This window comes from Notechis scutatus, chromosome 2 (genome assembly GCF_049901735.1).
Source record: "Notechis scutatus isolate UNSWTSFEM ecotype Mainland chromosome 2, rNotScu1.2, whole genome shotgun sequence".
Lineage (NCBI taxonomy): Eukaryota > Metazoa > Chordata > Lepidosauria > Squamata > Elapidae > Notechis > Notechis scutatus.
In genome coordinates this window covers 51,305,657-51,325,711 of record NC_142010.1, presented here as the reverse complement: position 1 = coordinate 51,325,711, position 20,055 = coordinate 51,305,657, and the positions used below count along the sequence as shown (strand labels likewise).

General features: G+C 37.0%; 1 protein-coding gene across 2 annotated transcripts in view; it reads right to left on the bottom strand.

Moving 5' to 3' along the window:
• EEFSEC (eukaryotic elongation factor, selenocysteine-tRNA specific) overlaps positions 1-20,055 on the bottom strand; it is a 172,718-nt gene that overhangs the window by 56,848 nt on the left and 95,815 nt on the right. Inside the window, exon 6 of one of the 2 annotated variants that reach the window (XM_026678021.2) lies at positions 1,224-1,380. The exons of the other annotated variant lie outside the window; for it this stretch is intronic. Coding sequence (XP_026533806.1) covers positions 1,224-1,380 — 157 coding nt within the window. The remainder of the gene's footprint in view (positions 1-1,223; positions 1,381-20,055) is intronic. 2 annotated transcript variants of the gene reach the window in all.

Below are 20,055 nucleotides of genomic sequence, written 5' to 3'. Positions count from 1 at the left end.
TTCCAACTCTTGTTATTCTAAATATATAAAGGAAAAATAAATGAATCGTGAGGAAAGAAAGACGAAAATAGCATGATTGAATGGCATTGAGATCCTCAAAAAGAAAGCTTATCTACATTTCTGATTGACATATGAAAATAAATTATTTCATAAATAAATATATTGTATAAAAAATTAAAATGCCTTCGCAATGCACATTTACAATCAATGCTCCAATCAGCATCTTGTGCTTACGTTTGAATCTCTTGGCAAAATGACACTTGCTTCAAAATATTTCCTATGTTCTCAATTTTACTTTAACATTTCAGGAACTAACAGTATTATATTTATTAAATAATTTTGAGATGATTTTATATTTACAAAAGAGGTTCCACTATTTGTTTTCTAATTGATTGGAAAAATAATCAAAGCCATATCCTGATGTTCCAGAATGTTGCACTTTTATTTGAACACAGTTCATACATATACTTTTAAGTCTTTACAGAGATAAAAACAGATTATAGTAGTGTATAAAGTATAGGTATTCCTCCGTAATTACCCTGAGATTGGAATTTACATCATTGAAAGTTAAATATCACCTGACTGCATTGGTTAGCAATGACAATTCTAGTAGTCCCAGTTGCTGTCATTAGGCCAGGACCGCAACATTATTAGGCGAGGACCTCATGTTTCTCCTGCTCTGCCATGTTAACTCCACTTCAACACACCACCACCACCATCATCCCTTTTGGCCATCCTGACCTCCGTGGTCTACTTCTTATTGCCTACTGCTGACCTTCACTGTCTTCTCCCACCTGCCACTGGCAAGGGATCTAGGTGCTGGATGAGAGTGCAGCTTTAACAGTCCAATCCCGAGTTATCAATTCCATAGTGGAAGGGGGGAAATTACTTTCTTCTCTATATAATCATGGCATTTGTGTGATTATATGATTGAGTGTGTACTGTCAATTTGGTGCCACTGTGGTTTTCGCAGATGTATCTGCCTGAACTCTTTAAATCATGGCCTGCGGTACATAAATGGAATAATACTTTCTTCCTAAAACAAACTACACTGAGAAATTGTGCCAGGCTGCTTTTCACTGTGTTAGTAAGTGCCTGACATAAGCTTACCAACCTAGAAGTTTCTTTTGAAATTAATCACACGCTATCTACTACATTATATTCCTACATGCATAAGAATCTAAATTTCTTCTCAATGTAGAAAAGTCGGAAAAAATACTTACGCAAAATACGGACTTTAAATTTTCCACTTTGTCCAAAGCCGCCCTCTATTACACCTTCTTCTCCTGTAGACAGCTTGACCTTCAAACCCACAAACATTTGGATGTTTGTTTCTTTTTTAAATAATGAACGACCAATCACGCTATAATCGTCACTCAACTGCAAATTGAAAAAAATGAAAAAATGGAAACAAAATTGTTTTGTATAATATACATATTTATTATTTCTACACTGCATTCCTGTGCTACCAGTAGTATTATAGCTTTCTAAACTACATATAAAAACAATCCAGCATTTAGTACATTATGGTAATTGCCTTAAAGATTATGCACCATTACTCTAGCATCATTTTTTTATATAAACTAGTATATCTGATATATCAGCTGACGGGGATGAAAAGTACCTCTAACAACTGGTATAATCTGAGATACAGAGCATGTCTTAAATGAAGAAACAGTTCAAAACTGTATAATTTTTCCATCTGCAGAAAAATAACACCATCTAGAACAAAATATCTACCATGTCTCTAAATTTATTACCCTCTACACTCAGCAAACAATTCAACACTTGTTTAAATTTCATTTCAGTTTATTAACTATCAGCCCATTAGGTAGGCTTTCAGGAGAACTAATTTGGGGTATCATCCACATATTGATATTGCCCAGCACCAAACTCCCAATTCATTCACATATTGGAACGGTGTTTTAAGATGTTAAATAGTAAAGGAGATGGGATGAAATCTTCAGATATGCCGTCAAAAGCTCCCACTTTGAATAGCAAGTGTCTACAAGGATGCCATCCTCAGACAAGATACAAGTTCATAGTACTAAAAAAAAATCACAGTACCTCTAACAATTAACCCTAACAATTTCTAAATGAACGCTGTTTATGAGCTTACAGAGCGATTGTGAAACTGAACAAGGAGTCCAGATAATGACCTTCCAGGGGCTGTGTGAATTAGAAAGGCCAGAACTTTCTAAACCATCTTGTTTAATCAAGTTTACACGTCACTTTAGCAGTTACCAATCTGAGAGATGTAACACATGCTAAAAGGCATAATAATTGCCTCTTTAAATGAGGCCTTTATGGTAACATTAAAACTTTAATCAGATTCAGCTAATGGTGACTAAGTTCATCTGGCCATATATAAGTGGTATGACATCTTCCAAGTTTGCCTGCAACTCTGGAATCTCTTGGTGATTCTGTATCTGAATAACTAGTAACAAGCCTTTTGACATCTTAGTTGTGTTGGGATCAGAACAGTGTAATCTTTGACTTATGATCACAATTGAGCCCAAAATTTATGTTGCTAAGTGAGACATTTGTTAAGTGAGTTTTGGCCCATTTTATAATCTTTATTGCCCCAATTGTTAAGTGAATCACTGTAGGTGTTAAGTTATTCACACGGTTGTTACACGAATCTGGCTTTCCCCACTGATTTTGCTTGTCAGAAGATCACAAAGGATGATCACATGACCACAGAACACTGCAACCATCATAAATATGTTTCAGTTGCCAAGCATCTGAATTTTGATTGCATGATGCTACAACGATTTTAAGTGTGGAAAACAGTCATAAGCAGGGGTGGGATTCAAAATTTTTAACAACCGGTTCTGTGGGCGTGGCTTAGTTGGTGGGTGTGGCCAACTCAATATCACTCACATCGATGCACCATCTCCTCGCCTGGCCTCTCATGACTGTGGGGATGCTGCAACAGTCGTAAGTGTGAAAAATGGTCACAAGTCACTTTTTTCACTGCCATTGTAACTTTGAATGATCACACAAGCAAAGTACCAGCAAAGGAAGGGAAAAAAACTCCAGAGAAGTTCCTGAAACAGGAAGTCTAGTCCTGCCAAGAACGTAATAAAGGTTAACGGAGAGGCAGTTTCTCTAAGCAACACCAGAATGTTTCCTTCCTGCCTTTCTTACAGGATTAGGCCAGTAATTTCTTCTAACAACTGGTTCTCTGAACTGCTTAGAATGTTAACAACCGGTTCTAGCAAATAGGTACAAACTGGTAGAATCCCACCCCGGTCATAAATCACTTTTTTCAGTGCCACTGTTACTTTGTTTTATATACAGGTACAATGCTGCTTTTATTATTTTGATGAAAACAGGAAATTTTTTAGATATCCATAAGGATTTATCAAAGTCTTCTAACCACAGCTAATTTAACTGCACAAGACATGTTGCTGAACATTTCTGAAATTTATTTTTTAACATCAGTACATCTAATTTGAAAAAGAAAAGTAATCAAAAGCATCACAGATCATTCAAAATTTCAAATTTGAGTTCATGGAGAAAAGAGACATTTTTAACCCCTTCATAGTTCAGAACTATTTCCTTGTTACTTCAGTTCATTCATGCTTATTAATAACCTGATTAAGGCTGTTACTATTCAATTGCTTCAGTTACTGCAGATATTATATTACCTTACATTACATTAGATATTATAGAGGTAATTCAGAATCCTATCAGAGATGTTTGGAAGCAGTTGTGTGAATGTCCTACTGATTCTTATTCCCAACTTCTAATAGAAAAGAATGACAAGATCATTGACAGTACCAACTTTAGAGCTTTTCCAAAGCTTCTAGGACACTAGACTCTATCAGCCTTTAGGACTGAAAATATTTAATTATTTAAATCCAACAGTTGCTAGCCGGTAATCTATCCATGAGAAGGAAAAAGCCCCACAGGAATACCCAAACTTGGAATATCTCATGAAACAAAAAGCTAAATTATATTTATGGCAAGAAATATATGTTCCTAATTGGAATATCCCCACAGTTATCATAGCTAGATTGAACCTCTAAGCCATACCCAACAGACCAATCCTGAACTAAAATCAATCAACACCAAAGGATTGGAATACCATGTCATAATTGGTCGGTCAATTCTGTTACCTAAACCTAAGTAGATATATTTAATAAGAGCTAATTATTTTGAAATTATTTTATAAGGAAGATACTATTCCTCTGGATCATATTTGTAACATCCTCTATCTAAAATTTATTATTTCACAAAAAATATTCAATGTACAATTTTTTTAAAAAAGTTAAGCCTTTTCAACAAAATAAAAACGTGTGCTCGAAGTAATATTTTATTCATCTTTTATAATAACAGCAGGTCTAACCTCTCGTTCTTGCATTACGAATACATCATAAACCCTCAAATTCAATTCTATTTCTACCTCCACCGCTTTCAATTAATAATAATTAATAAGGCACTTTGGGTGCAATTCCAAAATATCTGAAAATTATCCTTTAATACCATTGGCATTGACAAAATTACCATCAGGCAATTGCAAAAGGCAGCTTTATTTGGAATAGCTTAAATCCTGTGATGATAGCTTTAGTATTTATTAAACAACATCTGCCTATCCCAGATCCTTCGGAAGGATTCGATAGGTTGAGCAAAAAAGCCAAATCCAGGCTAAACATCTTGCTGACTGTGAGACCAACCATAATAATAATCTGTTAAATGTATATGACACTTGACTCCTACCAACTCATGGCAATTTAAAATTGTTAAAATATTTTTAAAAATACAGAAAACATTAAAAAAAGCACAAGAAAAGGAAAAATGATTGCAGAGAGGAACAGAAAGGAAGAAAGTCCGTGAAGAGCCATATCAACTCCTGGATGACAACAATTACCTCTACTCCCTTTCCAGGTCTCTTGGTTTGTTGCAAAAAAAAAAATCTAAGTGGGCATATTTCCTAGAGGAGAACCCCACCTCCTGGGTCCAACCAGGAGTTAATAAGACATGCCAGGTTGGTGCCCTCCTCCAAAATAAGAATCATAAATTAGGGCAACCTTGTTACACACTGACCTGGTATTCAAAAGCAGCAGCCAAATGTTCAAGGATCTGGGTGTCTGGCAGAAAGGGTAGAATGCAAGAGCTGGACAGCAGGACCACTTTGAAACAGAAGACCTGGTGTTGCAGAGTGCAACCTACCTCAGATTCCCAGCCTATCTCCTTCTGCCAGGCACCATTGATGTGGTCCAGTCTGTTCTCTCGGCACCCACAGTCCACTCCCACTGCTGACATCCTTCTCCCAGGCCCAAAGACACATAATCAATGTACCCAACCACAGACAAAAAAATCAAACCCAAGGCCCTGCAAATCCACCTCAACCAACCCACAAGGGGCTCAATCTTCTCTGATGGCTAAGGACTCAGTTGAAACAAGCTCTGTAGAGGAAGGAAGAAAAAAAAAGAAAGAAGAAAACACTCTGGTCCTACTTATCTCCTCCCAGTTCAGTAGTAGGAAAAATCACCCCTAGGTTAAGAAAATAAGCTCTGTAGAAGTCAGCTGAAGTTGAATTGTTAGTGAGCTGAAATCTTTGCTGCTTTGAGCCTCTGCATGGATGTATCTCAAGGCCTCCACACCCTTCACAATCCCCAAAGCCAACACCATGGTCTTCTAGACTTCCAAGGTCACTACTATGATCACTGTGGCTTCTCTTGCCCTCCAGCCTCCATAGCCAGAATTCCTGTGCTTCCATGCCCTCTGCATTTCTGCCAGCTGGAATCTCTGTGCCTATTCCTTGTCAATTTTTTTTCCTTGGCTGATTTTCTGAACCCTGGCTAGAGTGTTGATGGATTTTCTCCCTTCACTGGAGGTCTCAACTTCTTGGTTTTTTTTCCCCTGTTCTATCCCCTGAAACTTCTATCTTTTAGCAGCAGTGAGGTGGGCACATCAGGGGTGGTATTCAGCAGGTTCCGACCAGTTCTGGAGAACCGGTAGCTGAAATTTTGAGTAATTCAGAGAACGGGCAAATGCCACTTCTGACTGGAGATTTTACAGTATCCTTCCCCTGCCATGCCCACCAAGCCACGCCCACAGAACCGGTAGTAAAAAAAAAATTGAATCCCACCACTGGGGCACATGCTTGGGTTCTTCATGGATTTGTCTATTAATCTCAATTGGAAACCCTTCATAAATGCCATGAGTTAGTGTTAAATCAGTTCTTGACAGAAAATGATTTGGATAAGGGAAGGGTTATATTATCTTCAGCAAGTGAACCAGGAAGCAATCTGGCTCTTTAATGAAAATTTCCACCAGTCTTTTCTACTTTAATTAGATTGATTAATAATTGTTAGAAGAATCTAAGTAAATAGTCATTGAAGGACTAAGAAAACAAGCAGGAAAATATAGGAAATTAAAACACTATAGGGCAAACATTACAGCTTTGCAGAAACTACTGTGTATGGCAGTCAAAATAAAGAGACCATTCAAAAGAAAAGTACTCAGATATCTGTCTCTATTCATATTGACACATTTATCTCCACACCATCTTCATATTTTGAAAATATTTTGCCTGCTTGAATAAGACAAAATATTTCAGTCCAACTTTCAAAACTTCAAGTTTGAAGTTAAAATGTGATCACGTTTATTACACTTAAAGTTTTAAACCAGCTGCATTTAATTTAATTTAAAGATTATTAAACCAGTGGGAGTCAAGTTTGGATTCATAATTAAGCAATCATATATAAGAGGCAGCAAGCTTGTTGCACAGGGAAAGATAAATATGCTTCCTTGGGCATTGGCAAAGCAAAGATGCAACCAAGTGAGCCTAATTCCCAAGGTATGAATATTTCTGATTACCACTAACCCCTGAAGATACTAGGTCTTTCCTGTTATGTCAAAGAGTTCTGAAAAAGAAAAAGAAAAGAAAATATTGAAAAAAATAAGAGAAAGCATTGTTTGATTTAAAGAAAATTGGTTTTTGATTCTTCATTAAAATTAGTATACATCACACTGATCAATTGGAATAAAAAGCTGACCAAACCTTATATATGTTTTTTTAAAACTTGGCAAGTTTAAGATGTGTGGACTTCAAATTGCAAAATTCCCCAGCCAGCATGTTGAACTTCATACATCTTAAACTAGCCAAGTTTGAAAAACCCTGAGGCACATCAAGACTATTATTTAAAATGCGAGCCACAAATTTTAAGATTACGCAGAATTATTCTTAGAATTTCAGAATTTAACTATTTCAGAATTTTGTTAGAGTTAGTCTTAAAACAGATGTTATGGAAGTCATCAAACAATATTGGCTTTGGATCCAAGAAGCCTTTTAAAAGTGCCTATTTAACAAGTAGATAATGCTATCATACATTGTGATTATTACAATATAATCTTGTAACAGAATTATCAGCAACAATATACAGTCAGCTGCCTAGAAGATAGCTGCTTATAATCTAATAGTTGAAAAAAACTTTTCCAGAATATAATTTTGCCCATCCATAACATTACCAAGCTAATGATCAATAGTCATTCTTATTTCTGTTCTAAATGTATACATTTGTTAGACTGATCCCAGCTTTTCCTGCGGAAGCTAAAGGCCATGGACTTTCTCCTGCCATATTTCCCACAATAATCACCTTGTAAAGTAGGTTGGACTAAGAGAGCACAACTGCCCCAAATAACCCCAATGGATAGCCTCTGTGATTGAAGGTAGACTTAAATCTGGGTTTCTCTGGTACCGATCCAGTATCTCAGCCAATATACAGCACACTGGCTATAAATATCCTTTTAAAATATGCTTGTTAATTATATCTGATTTAGTAGGGACAATTATACTCGATGACAGTGGTCAGGAAGTACTATTACATTAAAAATGCCTTTTTCTAACATACCCTACCATACACTTCTTTAATGTTTATAAAATTTTATTCTGTGCTCATACTGAAATTCAATTCTTACTATTTTATCACTAATTAAGAAGGATTCTGCCTTAAATCCTGCATTCTCAGAACTTCGACCAGGGCTATCATTTTGCCATTAGCTGAACAGTATTTGGGGCTTTGCTTTTCTCTCAGTTTCTCATTTCTGCTGATTATAAAATATGAAGTTGAAAAATACTGTGGACAACAACGGATACACACTCTTCTTCTGAGCCTGTAGACAGAGGCCTCACAGTGAGGGCAGACTAATTTTATTAACTTCAGGGGAACTTCAAAAAGCTTAAGGCCTTTAATGCCAGACAGAGACGACCCCAAAAGTCAGTTTAAGTGCTACGTAAACAAAGGATTAGGTCAAGAAAAAGCTAAAGGCTCCTTGCATTTCTTGTTTATATTGTCATATGACCTAGTGGGAGTGGAAGCGGGTTGACTTTCTGATTTTAATCCACCATGGTGTACAGTGGCGCTTCAGTTCATTGACCTACATTACAATAATATTTTTTTTAAAATTTATGGCAGAGTTGCAGCATCAAACTTGCTTAAGGAGTTCAAATAGGAAAATGGAAGGGGGGCAAAGAACAAATGTTTCTGACTAGTAAATTCTCCTTCTCTTGCTTAGGTTAGATCAGCAGCTTAGAAAGGGATTTCCAGTTCAAAGAGACTGTTTCTGCTGCTCTTGTTTTATGGCTTAGAGTAGAGGGCACACTAGCACTGCATTTTATTAAATATTCCCTCCCTCTTGACTTTTCTGTTTGCAGGGGGAAAATGTTATTGTATTAACACAGGTGAATCGTCAGTCATCTCTCTCTCTCTCTTTCTCCCTTGCACAAACTTTAATATAAAGTACACAGTTTTAAAATCCTTTTGATTTAATTTGATTTAATTTAATTTATTTGCATTGCATTGTTATGTTTGCAATGAAGAGCTGCCTTTTGTGTTGTGACATTCAGCACAAACACGTGGTTTAATTCTGCATGGAAAAAGGATATTTAAACAGAACTTCCTCCTCTACCTTCTCCAGGTTTCTACAAATCAGTTCTAACTTAGTGTTGCTCACTTTGTTTATTAACTGATTGAGTTTCTATACCTCCAAATCCTATGTTTTACTGTATGTTATGAAAAAACGCTTTAAAATTTCTCCATACAATTTTTCTTCGATGATGGTATCTGAATTACTCTAGTTTTCCAATTTGCTTTTTTGTTCACTCCATTTTCACTTTCAAATAAAACTATATTGGCCATCAATAAATGAATGCTCAAATCTATATAATTTTTGTTTCATCATTAAGTTAATTGAGATTCACTGTATTCCATTTTGGCTCTTCACCAACAACACACCATTATCTCTATATAAAAGTACAGGTAGTCCTCAACTTATAACAGTTCATTTAGTGACTGTTTGAAGTTACAATGGCACTGGAAAAAATGTCTTATGGCCATTTTTCACACTTAATGACCACTGCATGTCCATTGTCACATGATCAAAATTCAGATTCTTAGCAACTGATTCATATTTATGACAGTTCTAGTGTCCCGGGGTCATGTGGTCACCTTTTGTGACCTTCTGACAAGCAAAGTCAATAGGGAAGCCAGATTCATTTAACAATCATGTTACTGATTCCTTTAACAACTGTGGTAAGAAAAGTTGTAAAATGGGCAAGATTCACTTAACAAATGTCTGTTACAGAAAGTTTGGGCTCAATTGTGGTTGTAAGTTGAGGACTACCTGTATATTGACAACTGCAAGGAAACTAAATAAAAGGAGAAAAGGATATTAATCCAACTACTATTTTTTTCATCACTGTCTTCACTTGATTTCTAAATTTGATTTAATACTATTTATTTATATTCCCCATTACTTAACCACCCATTTCCCTCAGAGAAATTACCCAAGTACCTCCCCAATATAGCCATAAGAACATCCTAAAATTGTGTTAGTTTTTTTTTCACTCACCATAAATCAGGATTGCATTGACATAAAGCCTGCATCTGGATGTCCCTTTTGTCTCCAGCTCTGCACGTCAGGGAACACATGTCTCTGTCATTTGGGTATGATTGCATAAATGTTCCATTTGTATTTCTGTAAATGTAACATTCTGGCTAGGAAGCATTCAAACAGCAAAGCACAGAAGTCGGATCAACCAATCAGAACGCAGGACGTGCACCTTTGCACAACATGAACTTGGATTTTGGGAGATGTGTGCTTACCCATCAACCCTTTTGCAACATAGGTATCAGTGGTGGGATTCAAAAAAATTTACGACCGGTTCTGTGGGCGTGGCTTGATCATGTGACTGTGGGCGTGGCTTGGTGGTCGTGTGATTGGGTGGGTGTGCTTGGTGGTCATGTGACTGAGTAGACATGGCTTGGTGGTCATGTGACTGAGTGGGTGTGGCCAACTTAATGTCACTCACGTCAAGGGGTGCCTCGCCTGGCCTCTCCCTTCCCAGCCATTTCTTGTCACACCCAGCCTCAACTTATCTATAGTTCTGTAAAAATGTTGTTCACCTTTTTTTGACTACATACTATAGATGTACTTTCATGGACCACTGAAAGGAGGAATTGGCGCACATGTTTTACCAAGAGTGTGATAGGCAACAGGCTTTTAAGGAGATGCCAGAAAGAAAGGGGGGGGGGGGGCAATGTATTTTATAAAGCACCAGAAGGCAAACAAGAAGCAATGGATGGAAACTGAACAAAGAGAGAAGCAACCTAAAACTAAGGAGAAACTTTCTGACAGTGAGAACAATTAACCAGTGGACCTGCTTGTCCCCAGAAGTTCTGGGTGATCAATCACTGGAAATTTTTAAAAGACTGGACAGCCATTTCTCTGAAATGGTATAGGGCTCCCCCAAGGTCCCTTCTAAGTGTTATTCTGTTATTCTGACACCTTTCCCAGGACCTCTACTCAGAGTTTGGCATCCTCAGTTTTCCTGCCTGAGCAGGGGCTTCGACTAGAAGAACTCCAAAGTCCCTTTCAGCTCTGTTAAACACACCTGTATTTATACTCTGACTATAGACATTGAATGCATGTAAACCCTGAAAAATATATGGTAGCCCTGGACAAAAGAATGGCAATAGAATCACTCTAGGTGTAGGGACAGTGTAAAATATTAACACATGATAAATAATGAAACAATTAAAAATAATAGCACAGAGTTTCTCTCTCTCTCTCTCTCTCTTCCTATTTCTTTTTCTTTCTTTCTCTTTCTTTGTCTCTGTCTTTCTCTCCCTTCCTTTCTCTTTCTCTCTCTCTCTCACACACCCATACACCACATACACTCACTCTCTCCCTGTTTTTTTTCTTTCTTTTTTCTTTCTTTCTCTTCCTCTTTCTTTCTCTTCTTCTTTCTTTCTTTGTTTTTTTCCTTCCTTTTCTTTCTTATCTCTCTCTCTCTCTCACTCACACACACACACACACGTCAGCCTTCATTCCCTCTCACTCCAGACACTTTACTCACAAGGGGAAGCGAATCCAGCATTGGAGAAGTTTTGCAGGTTAACGGACCAGAATTTGCAGCTCCTGCAAACTTCCCCATGGCTGGATTTCTCCCCCCCCCCCAGTGTTCATTCCCTCTCACTCCAGGCACTTTACTCACAAGGGGAAGCAAATCCAGCATTGGAGAAATTTTGCGGGTTAACGGACCGCTGCTACGCCTGCAGTCATGTGTTTTCAAGTGGCTGCTTGAAAATGCATGGCTAGGGCAGAGGAGCAGTCCTCCTTTAAACTGGGGCGAGTGAGCATCGGGCGGGCGGGGCAAGCAAGTGAGCGGAAACCAGGCAACCAGGTCAGGGGCATGGCCAGCCAGATGTTGCTACTGGTTTGGCGACCCACACCAAATTCTTGCTACCAGTTTGCCCGATTAGGTGAGAACTGGCTGAATACCACCTCTGATAGGAATGCTGTGATACCTACGTGCAGTTGTGGCAACTCTAAAACAAGCTTAAACAACCAAGGCATTTGGGGCCTTCATAAATTGGGCATTTCACTCCCAACAGAACTAGGTTTAAAATCGTTTCATTAGAAACCATTAATTATAATGTCCTGGTTTGAATAAAAGAAAAAATATAGTAATTGAATAATTTATTTTTTCGTGGCAGTTTCAATCTAAAAGGGTTTTTAATGTGATTGTCAAAATCCACCTCAAACTTGATAGCTATTTCAATCAACTGTCACTAAGTTTAGAGCAGGGCTTCCTAAACTTTTTGCCATTACACCTCTCTTTACTGTAATCTTAATGTGTATCCCCACCCAAAAGAATTCCAAGCACCAAAAGAAATGGAAATGAAGAATGAAGACAATGAAACTCTTGAAAAAGTTTGGATTTATGGTAACAATCTAACAAACAACAAATTCCTTATGCCTCCCCTGGAGGAATACCTCACAGCAGTAGTGGGATTCAAAAAAATTTACTACTGGTTCTGTGGGTGTGGTATAGCTTGGGCATAGCTTGGTGGGCATGGCAGGGAAAGTTTACTGCAAAATCCCATTCCCTCCCCACCCCACTAACCTGCTTTCCAGGTCCATTCTCCTGTGCAGGGCAACCAAAGAAGACCCAGCCGATCAGCTGGGACTCAATGGGAGGCGGAGAATAGATGGGGGCGGGGCCAGTCAGAAGTGGCATTTGCCAGTTCTCCGAACTACTCAAAATTTCTGCTACTGGTTCCCCAGAACTGGTCAGAACCTGCTGAATACCACCTCTGCCTCACAGTTTGAGAAACCCTGGTTTAGAGTTTAAATAAATTATTGTTAATTTGGCCATGCCACGAACATTTACAAATATAGAAGCATATAAACCTTATGTCCCTGCAGCAAGTTTCAGCTAGTTACTGTGTTGGAATGAAACTGATAAATGTAGAAGACATACGAACAATTTGCCTCGACTCACTCCTTTCAGAGAAGCCAGGAAGTTCCCTATAGTGCTGGGTCAGAGGTTGGGGGCGAACTGAAGGGATATGTAGACACCACATTCTGTAGGCATATTTATCTTGAAAGCTCTCTTGGAGATTTAAAGGATTTCCAAAAAGGGATACAGAAAGGCACCGTGATGCTAAGAGTCCATGAAGAGTACAACTTTAGTGTCTGGGAATAACTGTCTTTCCTAAAAAGTGACACAGTATGTCGTCTGTATGTGGAATCTGTGGTAATTTCAACTTTGTTTCACTGAGGACAGTTCATATTCATATACGGTTTCATTTCCCATTAGTATAGTTACTTCAAGCATGCATATTGCAGCTATGAATGGAATCATGGCATGAAATGAAGCTTATAAGGGCCTATAGCTAAGCTAAGAAAGTTTGTTTTTCAAAAACCACCTTGTTGTAATTATAACTTCATTAAAAGGTGTTGTAAATATATGACCAACCTTCAGAATTCCTTAATTATTTCCTTTACTTGTGCTACCGGTATATTTGTACTGGTATAAAAACATTTAATAAGTACTTTTATTATTATTTCTTATCATGTTTTACAGAAAGAAATGAAAAAAAAAATACATAATCCCACCATAGGAAATAACCACATGAAAAACTACAAAAACAAAGCAAAACTCACAAGAAAACAAATTACCAGTATATTTCTAATTTTAAGTTACTAAGGAAAAAAAACAAAAAGAAATTTACTGGAGTGAAATTACTATTTTGCCATCTGGCAGGATATTTAGACCTGATGAGATTTACAGAGACTTTTAATATTAAGAAAATGCTGGACAACCACAGTCCTTCTCAATCTTTGTTAATTATCCTACTTTGCAAATGTTATGTTTGTGAGAGCGGAAAACCTAAGCTCGCAGAGATAAAATGTTAAAAATACTGTGAGAATTACCAGAAGCTTTGGGGAGAGGGGGGAGTCTGTGGATATTCATTTTTTACCTGTATCTGGAATTCATCAACAGGCATTTCCATCTACTTTAATTTGAAATTATGTTTGTTGTACATATCCATTAATTCCTTGCATGAGTCTAAACTGAAATTGATTTGATAAAAGCATTTCTCAAACAATTATATTTTCTCTGGATATATATGGAAAATAATACAGAATTTTCTTTTCCAATTCTTCAGGTTGCTTGGCAATTAATGGTTGGACTACATTATTGTTGAATGGAGCACATTTGGGAATCATGTCCACATTGTCCACCTTCACTTTTTATAGTCCAAGTTCAAAAGCATTAATTTCATCTGAACAAAAAACAGGAGCACTGAGATGTGGAGGACAAATTAACAAACAATATGCTTAAAAGTTATGATATTTATGCAATTGTTTACTAAGCACATCTAAATTATAGTAAAGTAACCAAATTATCTTTACAATCCTCAAGGCAAGGGTGTCTGAGCACCCCTAAGGTTTGGAAATTAAAAGTTGAAAAATTTTGACACACCCTAACATTGGGAAATGACCTTAAAAGACATAAGGAAGAGTTGGCGACCTAGGAATCAGTCAGATAAGTGGTACTTGAGCCCAGGGTACAAAACTAACTTGAGGAAACATCTCAAACAAGCCCTTCCCTAGTTCACATGAAAATAAAGGAGGAACACTTATTTCAGACTTGTAAGATTCTGTGACTGAAGCTATTACAGTAAAAATTGTTCTGGCATATATGGCACTGGTTTCTTAATCTGGTCTCCCTAGTAGGGCTGATACTAGGGAAGAAAAACAAGGCACTACAATTGTCAACACTTTCAGTAACTATACCCAAAATTCCACAAACTCAGGTGTCCTCCAGACCTTTATCTTGCAGGCTCAGAAGAAAATTCTGAGAATTGAAGCTCAATCTTGACAACACTAAGTCTGCTTAGCAATTAAGATGCAAAATATAGAATATAAACAAGCAAAGAAGATATCTTGTCCCAGACATTCATGGATACTTTACCAAGTAGTAGTCTGAGGCATATTTCCTGACTCCTTATGCCTTTAATGTTGATTATTGATCCTAAAAGACAGAAGTTACCTATATCTCTGATATTTTCATTGTCAATTCCAAAGTTGGTTGTTCTACATGTTTTTAATTTGAGCTTATTTATATTTACATCATATTTTTAATCCTCTTTGTTCGCTGTGCTTCTTTTTAATACTAGAGCTTGGAGATCCTTTGTATTTTCATCTACGTATCAGAAAGTTATTGATGTTTCTTCCTCCAATTGTAAAACCACACTCATCTTCTTCTAATCTAGCTTCCCTTTATATTCAGCATATAGGTAGAATAAATAAGTGGAAAATATTAAGTCTTGTCACACCCTTTGCCAACATAAAGCCAGTCCATTTTCCCATGTTATCTCCATATTGTGTTTCCCTTCCTTCTGCATAGGTTTCTCATGAGAGCATTGAGATATACCAGTGTTCCCATTTTCTAAGCATATTACACAGACTGGCATGATTGACACAATTAAACACCTTTCTCTATTTAACGGAGCACAAACTGACATTTTTTTTAGTATTCCTTGACTCTCTCTAATTTCACAGCAATAATATTTTGCATTTCTCAGTCTTTTCTAAAGCCAGCTTGAAAATTCAGCATCTCCTTTTCCAGAAGGGTTTTTATTTTGTCAGCATGTAAAGTTAAGGATATTATACAATAGTTTGTATATTGTGTTAAGTCTTCTTAACACAGGCTAAGTTCTTTTTGGTACCAGATGGCGATACACATGTGCACAGGGATCACTTTGGTTATTTGAACACAATTTTAGATATGAGGAAATAATTAGAGTGGCAGAAATTCTAAGTCATTCTCCTGCTTCATTATTCTAAGTCATAAAACCTTATTATCCCCAACATTTCCAATTTTGTCATGCCAATCTCCAATAACAAACAGGACATCTTGCTTTCATGTTTAATTGACTTCAGACTGAACTTGTTCATAAAACTCAATAGCCTCCTCTTTTTCTGTATCAATAGTTGGAGCATAAACATGAATGATCATTATGTTAAATGATTGTCCACAACATGTATTTGACAATTGACTGCCAAACACTGTTCTCAGTATATACTTCCTAACCATAAAAACAATGCCACTTCTTTGATTTTCAGGTCCTTGGTAAATACTATGATCTTTTGACTGAAAGTATTCCTAGTCCATCTAATTTACTGTGCCTAAGGTCAATTTGTAGTCCTTTCATTTCACCTTTCACTGTGTTGGGCTTTCCTGTGTACATGCTTCTTATGTTCCATGTTCCCAATGTAATTCTGTCTTTGTAGCTTTGTATTTTTTCCTGTATATCAACATCAGCAACTAGATATCCCAGAGCTTTTAACTAGCCATGCATTTACACTATTTTATACTTCAAAAGATCCTCAGCTCTTCCTCAGTAGTATATTAAAGCCCTCTGAATTATATTGTCAATCATTTTATATTTTCTATGGGAAAATATAGGTTTGGTTTACTATTGCTTCTTCCCATGCAATATGAAGTGATGTTTTCAGTTGTCATTGTCACTGAAGTGAACATCTACCTCCAACATCTTCCTATATTGTTTCTGCCCTGTTTGCTTTAGCTGGGTGACTTCATGTTTTGGGTAATCCTGATAGGAAAATCTTGATAAATACTCCCAGTATTCTTTGTTCATTCCTCCCAGCAATATCTCCTCCTCCTACCATAATGACGCAGCACAGCAGAATTTGAGGTACTATTACATATGAACTAAGTGACTACTACATTACTTTGTTACTTAATACAACTGTCTAAACTACTCTGCAAACCAAAATTTGGAAGAGTATATAAATAGCCTTATAATAATCCCAACAATGTTTATACAACAATTTTGATATGCCAAATTCAGTCTTGTCATCTAAAGAAGTAATTTTAATACTACTTTTTTTTAAAAAATGTGGCATTTTTATTTTCTTACAGCTACTTCATTAGCAAATTAGGTGACAGATTAGCCAAAGCCATATTAATGTATGTTTGTTAATGCCTATATCTTTTATTCTTCTACCAGTACAGCTGAAATTTCCCTGTGTTGTCTGCATTTTTAAATACAATGGTATTTCAAATGAGAATACAATTATCTCCATATTCCTAAGCTGTACAAAATTGCTCAATTGCAAACAAAATAGCAGCCAAAAAATAAATATCTCTTATGCTTTTACTTTACTGTGGGTTTTAACTAGTGAAAGCATTGTGCATTTTTATTCAGTGATTGCCCTCACTGAAGTGTTATCATCATTATTTAGCATGCCATCAGCAGTCAAGCACAGCCAGGAAAACCTGTGTTCAGATTTTAAAGCAGCTGAAACATAAATTGTGGCAAAAGCAGATTCTGCCAAGCACCGAGTCTACTGTCAAGTTGCCGACATCACAGTGGCACATACATGCTAGATGGCACAAAGTAAATACATATAGGTTTGTTCATATACATAGAGTAAATTTTAAAATAAAAAATGTTAAAACAAGGAAAGAATCAGATAATTCTACAATACATCATGCAATGTCCAAAGTAAGATACTGAGATGAGATGTAAGAAAGCCAGTTGGGTCTACATGTTTGGACCAAACCAGAAACGGGGGAAAAAACCTGCTAGTTCTAATTCTACCTTAGACATGAAAGGCTGACAGTGAGCCAGTTACTCTCTCCCAGCCCAACCCAAATTACAAACTTGTGGGAAAAACGGGGGAAAACAGGAGGGGGAAGGAATATTAGATATGTTTGCCACCTTGAGTTATCTATAAAAATAATAAAAGTGGAATAAAAATAAATTAGGCATAGATAATACAAATTCTACAAGGATAATTGTGTTGCCTAGAGACTATTTTTAAAATGACAACTCCCTCTTTTTACTAAAAAACAAACTGTATGATTACTGATGTGCATGATAGCAATGTATTCAGAAAATAACTATAGAGATCAGAGGTAAGGCAATGGTTTATGAGCTGTGCATTATGATGAATGCCTGAGCATTTATAAACATTATCTATATGCAGACTTTAATGTTAAACCTAAAATAACTTGGTTTAAAAAAAAATCTTACTAAGAATTTAAGTTCAGCCAGAGTACAGTAACTACTATTGCCAAGAAATGCAGTTCTTTATGTTTTAGCCAGGTAAAGTCATTACAACTGGAGCAGCATACAAGCCAGAATAAATAAATACTGCACTCAGAGTTGCCTATTAAAATACTGTAATACCTTGCTGACCAATGGTCTTTGAGCAGGTCTTTCACATATCAAAGCCTTTGCCTATGGTTTCACTAGGAAGCAATTCTCCTTGAGGCATTGAACAGGCCTTAAACAACAAAGAAGCAGTTATGTTTTCACTTCACAAATAAAAACTAAGACATTTTTTCCTCCTCTTCTTATTCCACTGCCATATTACTTATTAACCAGGATCCCGGCTCACCAAAACATTTTGAGGATTTAAAGTTCTTTGTGAAAGCACCTGTAAAACAGAGGTATGCAAGAAGTCCACAATTCAATTGCTAGAGTCCATCTTTGGGAAGGTGTTTATAATTCGTAGATCATATTTCAACTAGCAGGGTCAAGGAAGAGGGCCTTATTTGCTGTTGTCTCTGAGGAAAGCCTTCAATCTCTTGGCCTTCCGCAAAGGGGTCAAAACCTGAGTTTGTAGTCTTGCATAGAGACACATACAGGTAGGGGGGCCATAGGGCTGGTTGGCCCCATGAGACCTACTTCCCTCCCACCTGTATTAACAATTCCTAGTCTCCCCATCTTGGGAACTTTTCATTTTTTGTCATTTTATATTGTTAATGTAATAATATTACAAAATGTTAATCCTAAATTATTCAGTTTTAGACAACTCATTGACAAAGAAATATATGAAATTATACTGTGCTTTCATGGTTAATTGGTGATTCCCACTTCTGAACAAAATCAGAAAGAAGAGAATTTGCATTTGTTTTTTATATTTAAACACCATTCTTGATTGCTTTATCCATAAAAAATAAACATTAAAACCAACACAGTATCATAAAACTGTAATCCCTGTCAAGCCCCTAATGATAGCTTTACCAAGGAAGCAACACAGAATCCCATTAGTCAGGTTTAAGGCAGGAAAAGGGGGTTAGATTATAGAAGTATAAGTATATTCCAGTTCTCAGTTATTATTAAATATTTCAAAGTGAGCCATTTAAATTGATTTCTATCAATTTAATAGATGGGATGAGGCTGAGTCCTCCAGACTATGAGTTTGGTCATTTACCTATTAGATTCAGGTCCCTCTTGAGTTGTTAAGACAAACTTAAATAACATATCGCTGGTTCCATGCAATGGTGTTAGCGTCATTGAGTGATGGGGTAGTTTTTTCTGCCTTGAAGAAGATGGTGACGCACTGCTTCCTCAAGAAGCCATACTTGGATCTAGTGATTTTGAATAACAGTCAACCCATCTCCAACTTCCCCTTTTTAGGAAGATCAGTGGAGAAAGTGGTTGTACAGCTATTCCAGGGGATCCTGAAGGAAGCATATCACCATTTCATTCAAATGTTAGGCCAGGATCCAGTACTGGAGATAGCATTGGTAGTAGTTGATGACTTCTGTCAGTCAGAATGGAGATGGGTTGTCCATCCTTGTGTTCCTTGATCTCACAATGACTTTTATACCAATCATGGTATGCTTCTGGATCAGCTGCAGGGTTGGAAGGTGGGAGCAGTTATATCCTGGTGGTTCTCCTCATTTCTCAGTGACTGTTTTCAGTTGACGTGTGGCAGGGGGATGGCTAATACACTTAGTCCCTTAAGTGCACAGTACCTCGGGGCTCTACATTCTCTTCTTCCTGATTAATATCTATAGAGACCCACATCTATCAGCTCAGGATCCACTATCACCAATATGCAAATAATGCCCATTTATACATCTTGACCAAGTGATGCTGTTAATGTCCAACCAAGTGATGCTGTTAATGTCCAATCTTTGAATCTAGAGGCTGTGTGGATTGGATGGAGAGAAAGAGGTTCAGGTTCAATCCTACCATAATTAAGTGGCTGTGGATTTTTTTTTAAAAAACCCTCCCCCCAATCTGAGGACTTTATATCATTAGTCTTAGACGGAGTTGCATTTCCCACTCAAGACTGTATACAATCTGTGGGTCACCTTGGACTCACTTCTGCTGAAGAACAGGTGGCAGCCATGCCCAAAAGGGCCTTTGACCAGCTATACCTGCTGTATCAGTTGTACCTGTTCCTAAGTCAGAAGGTCACTCA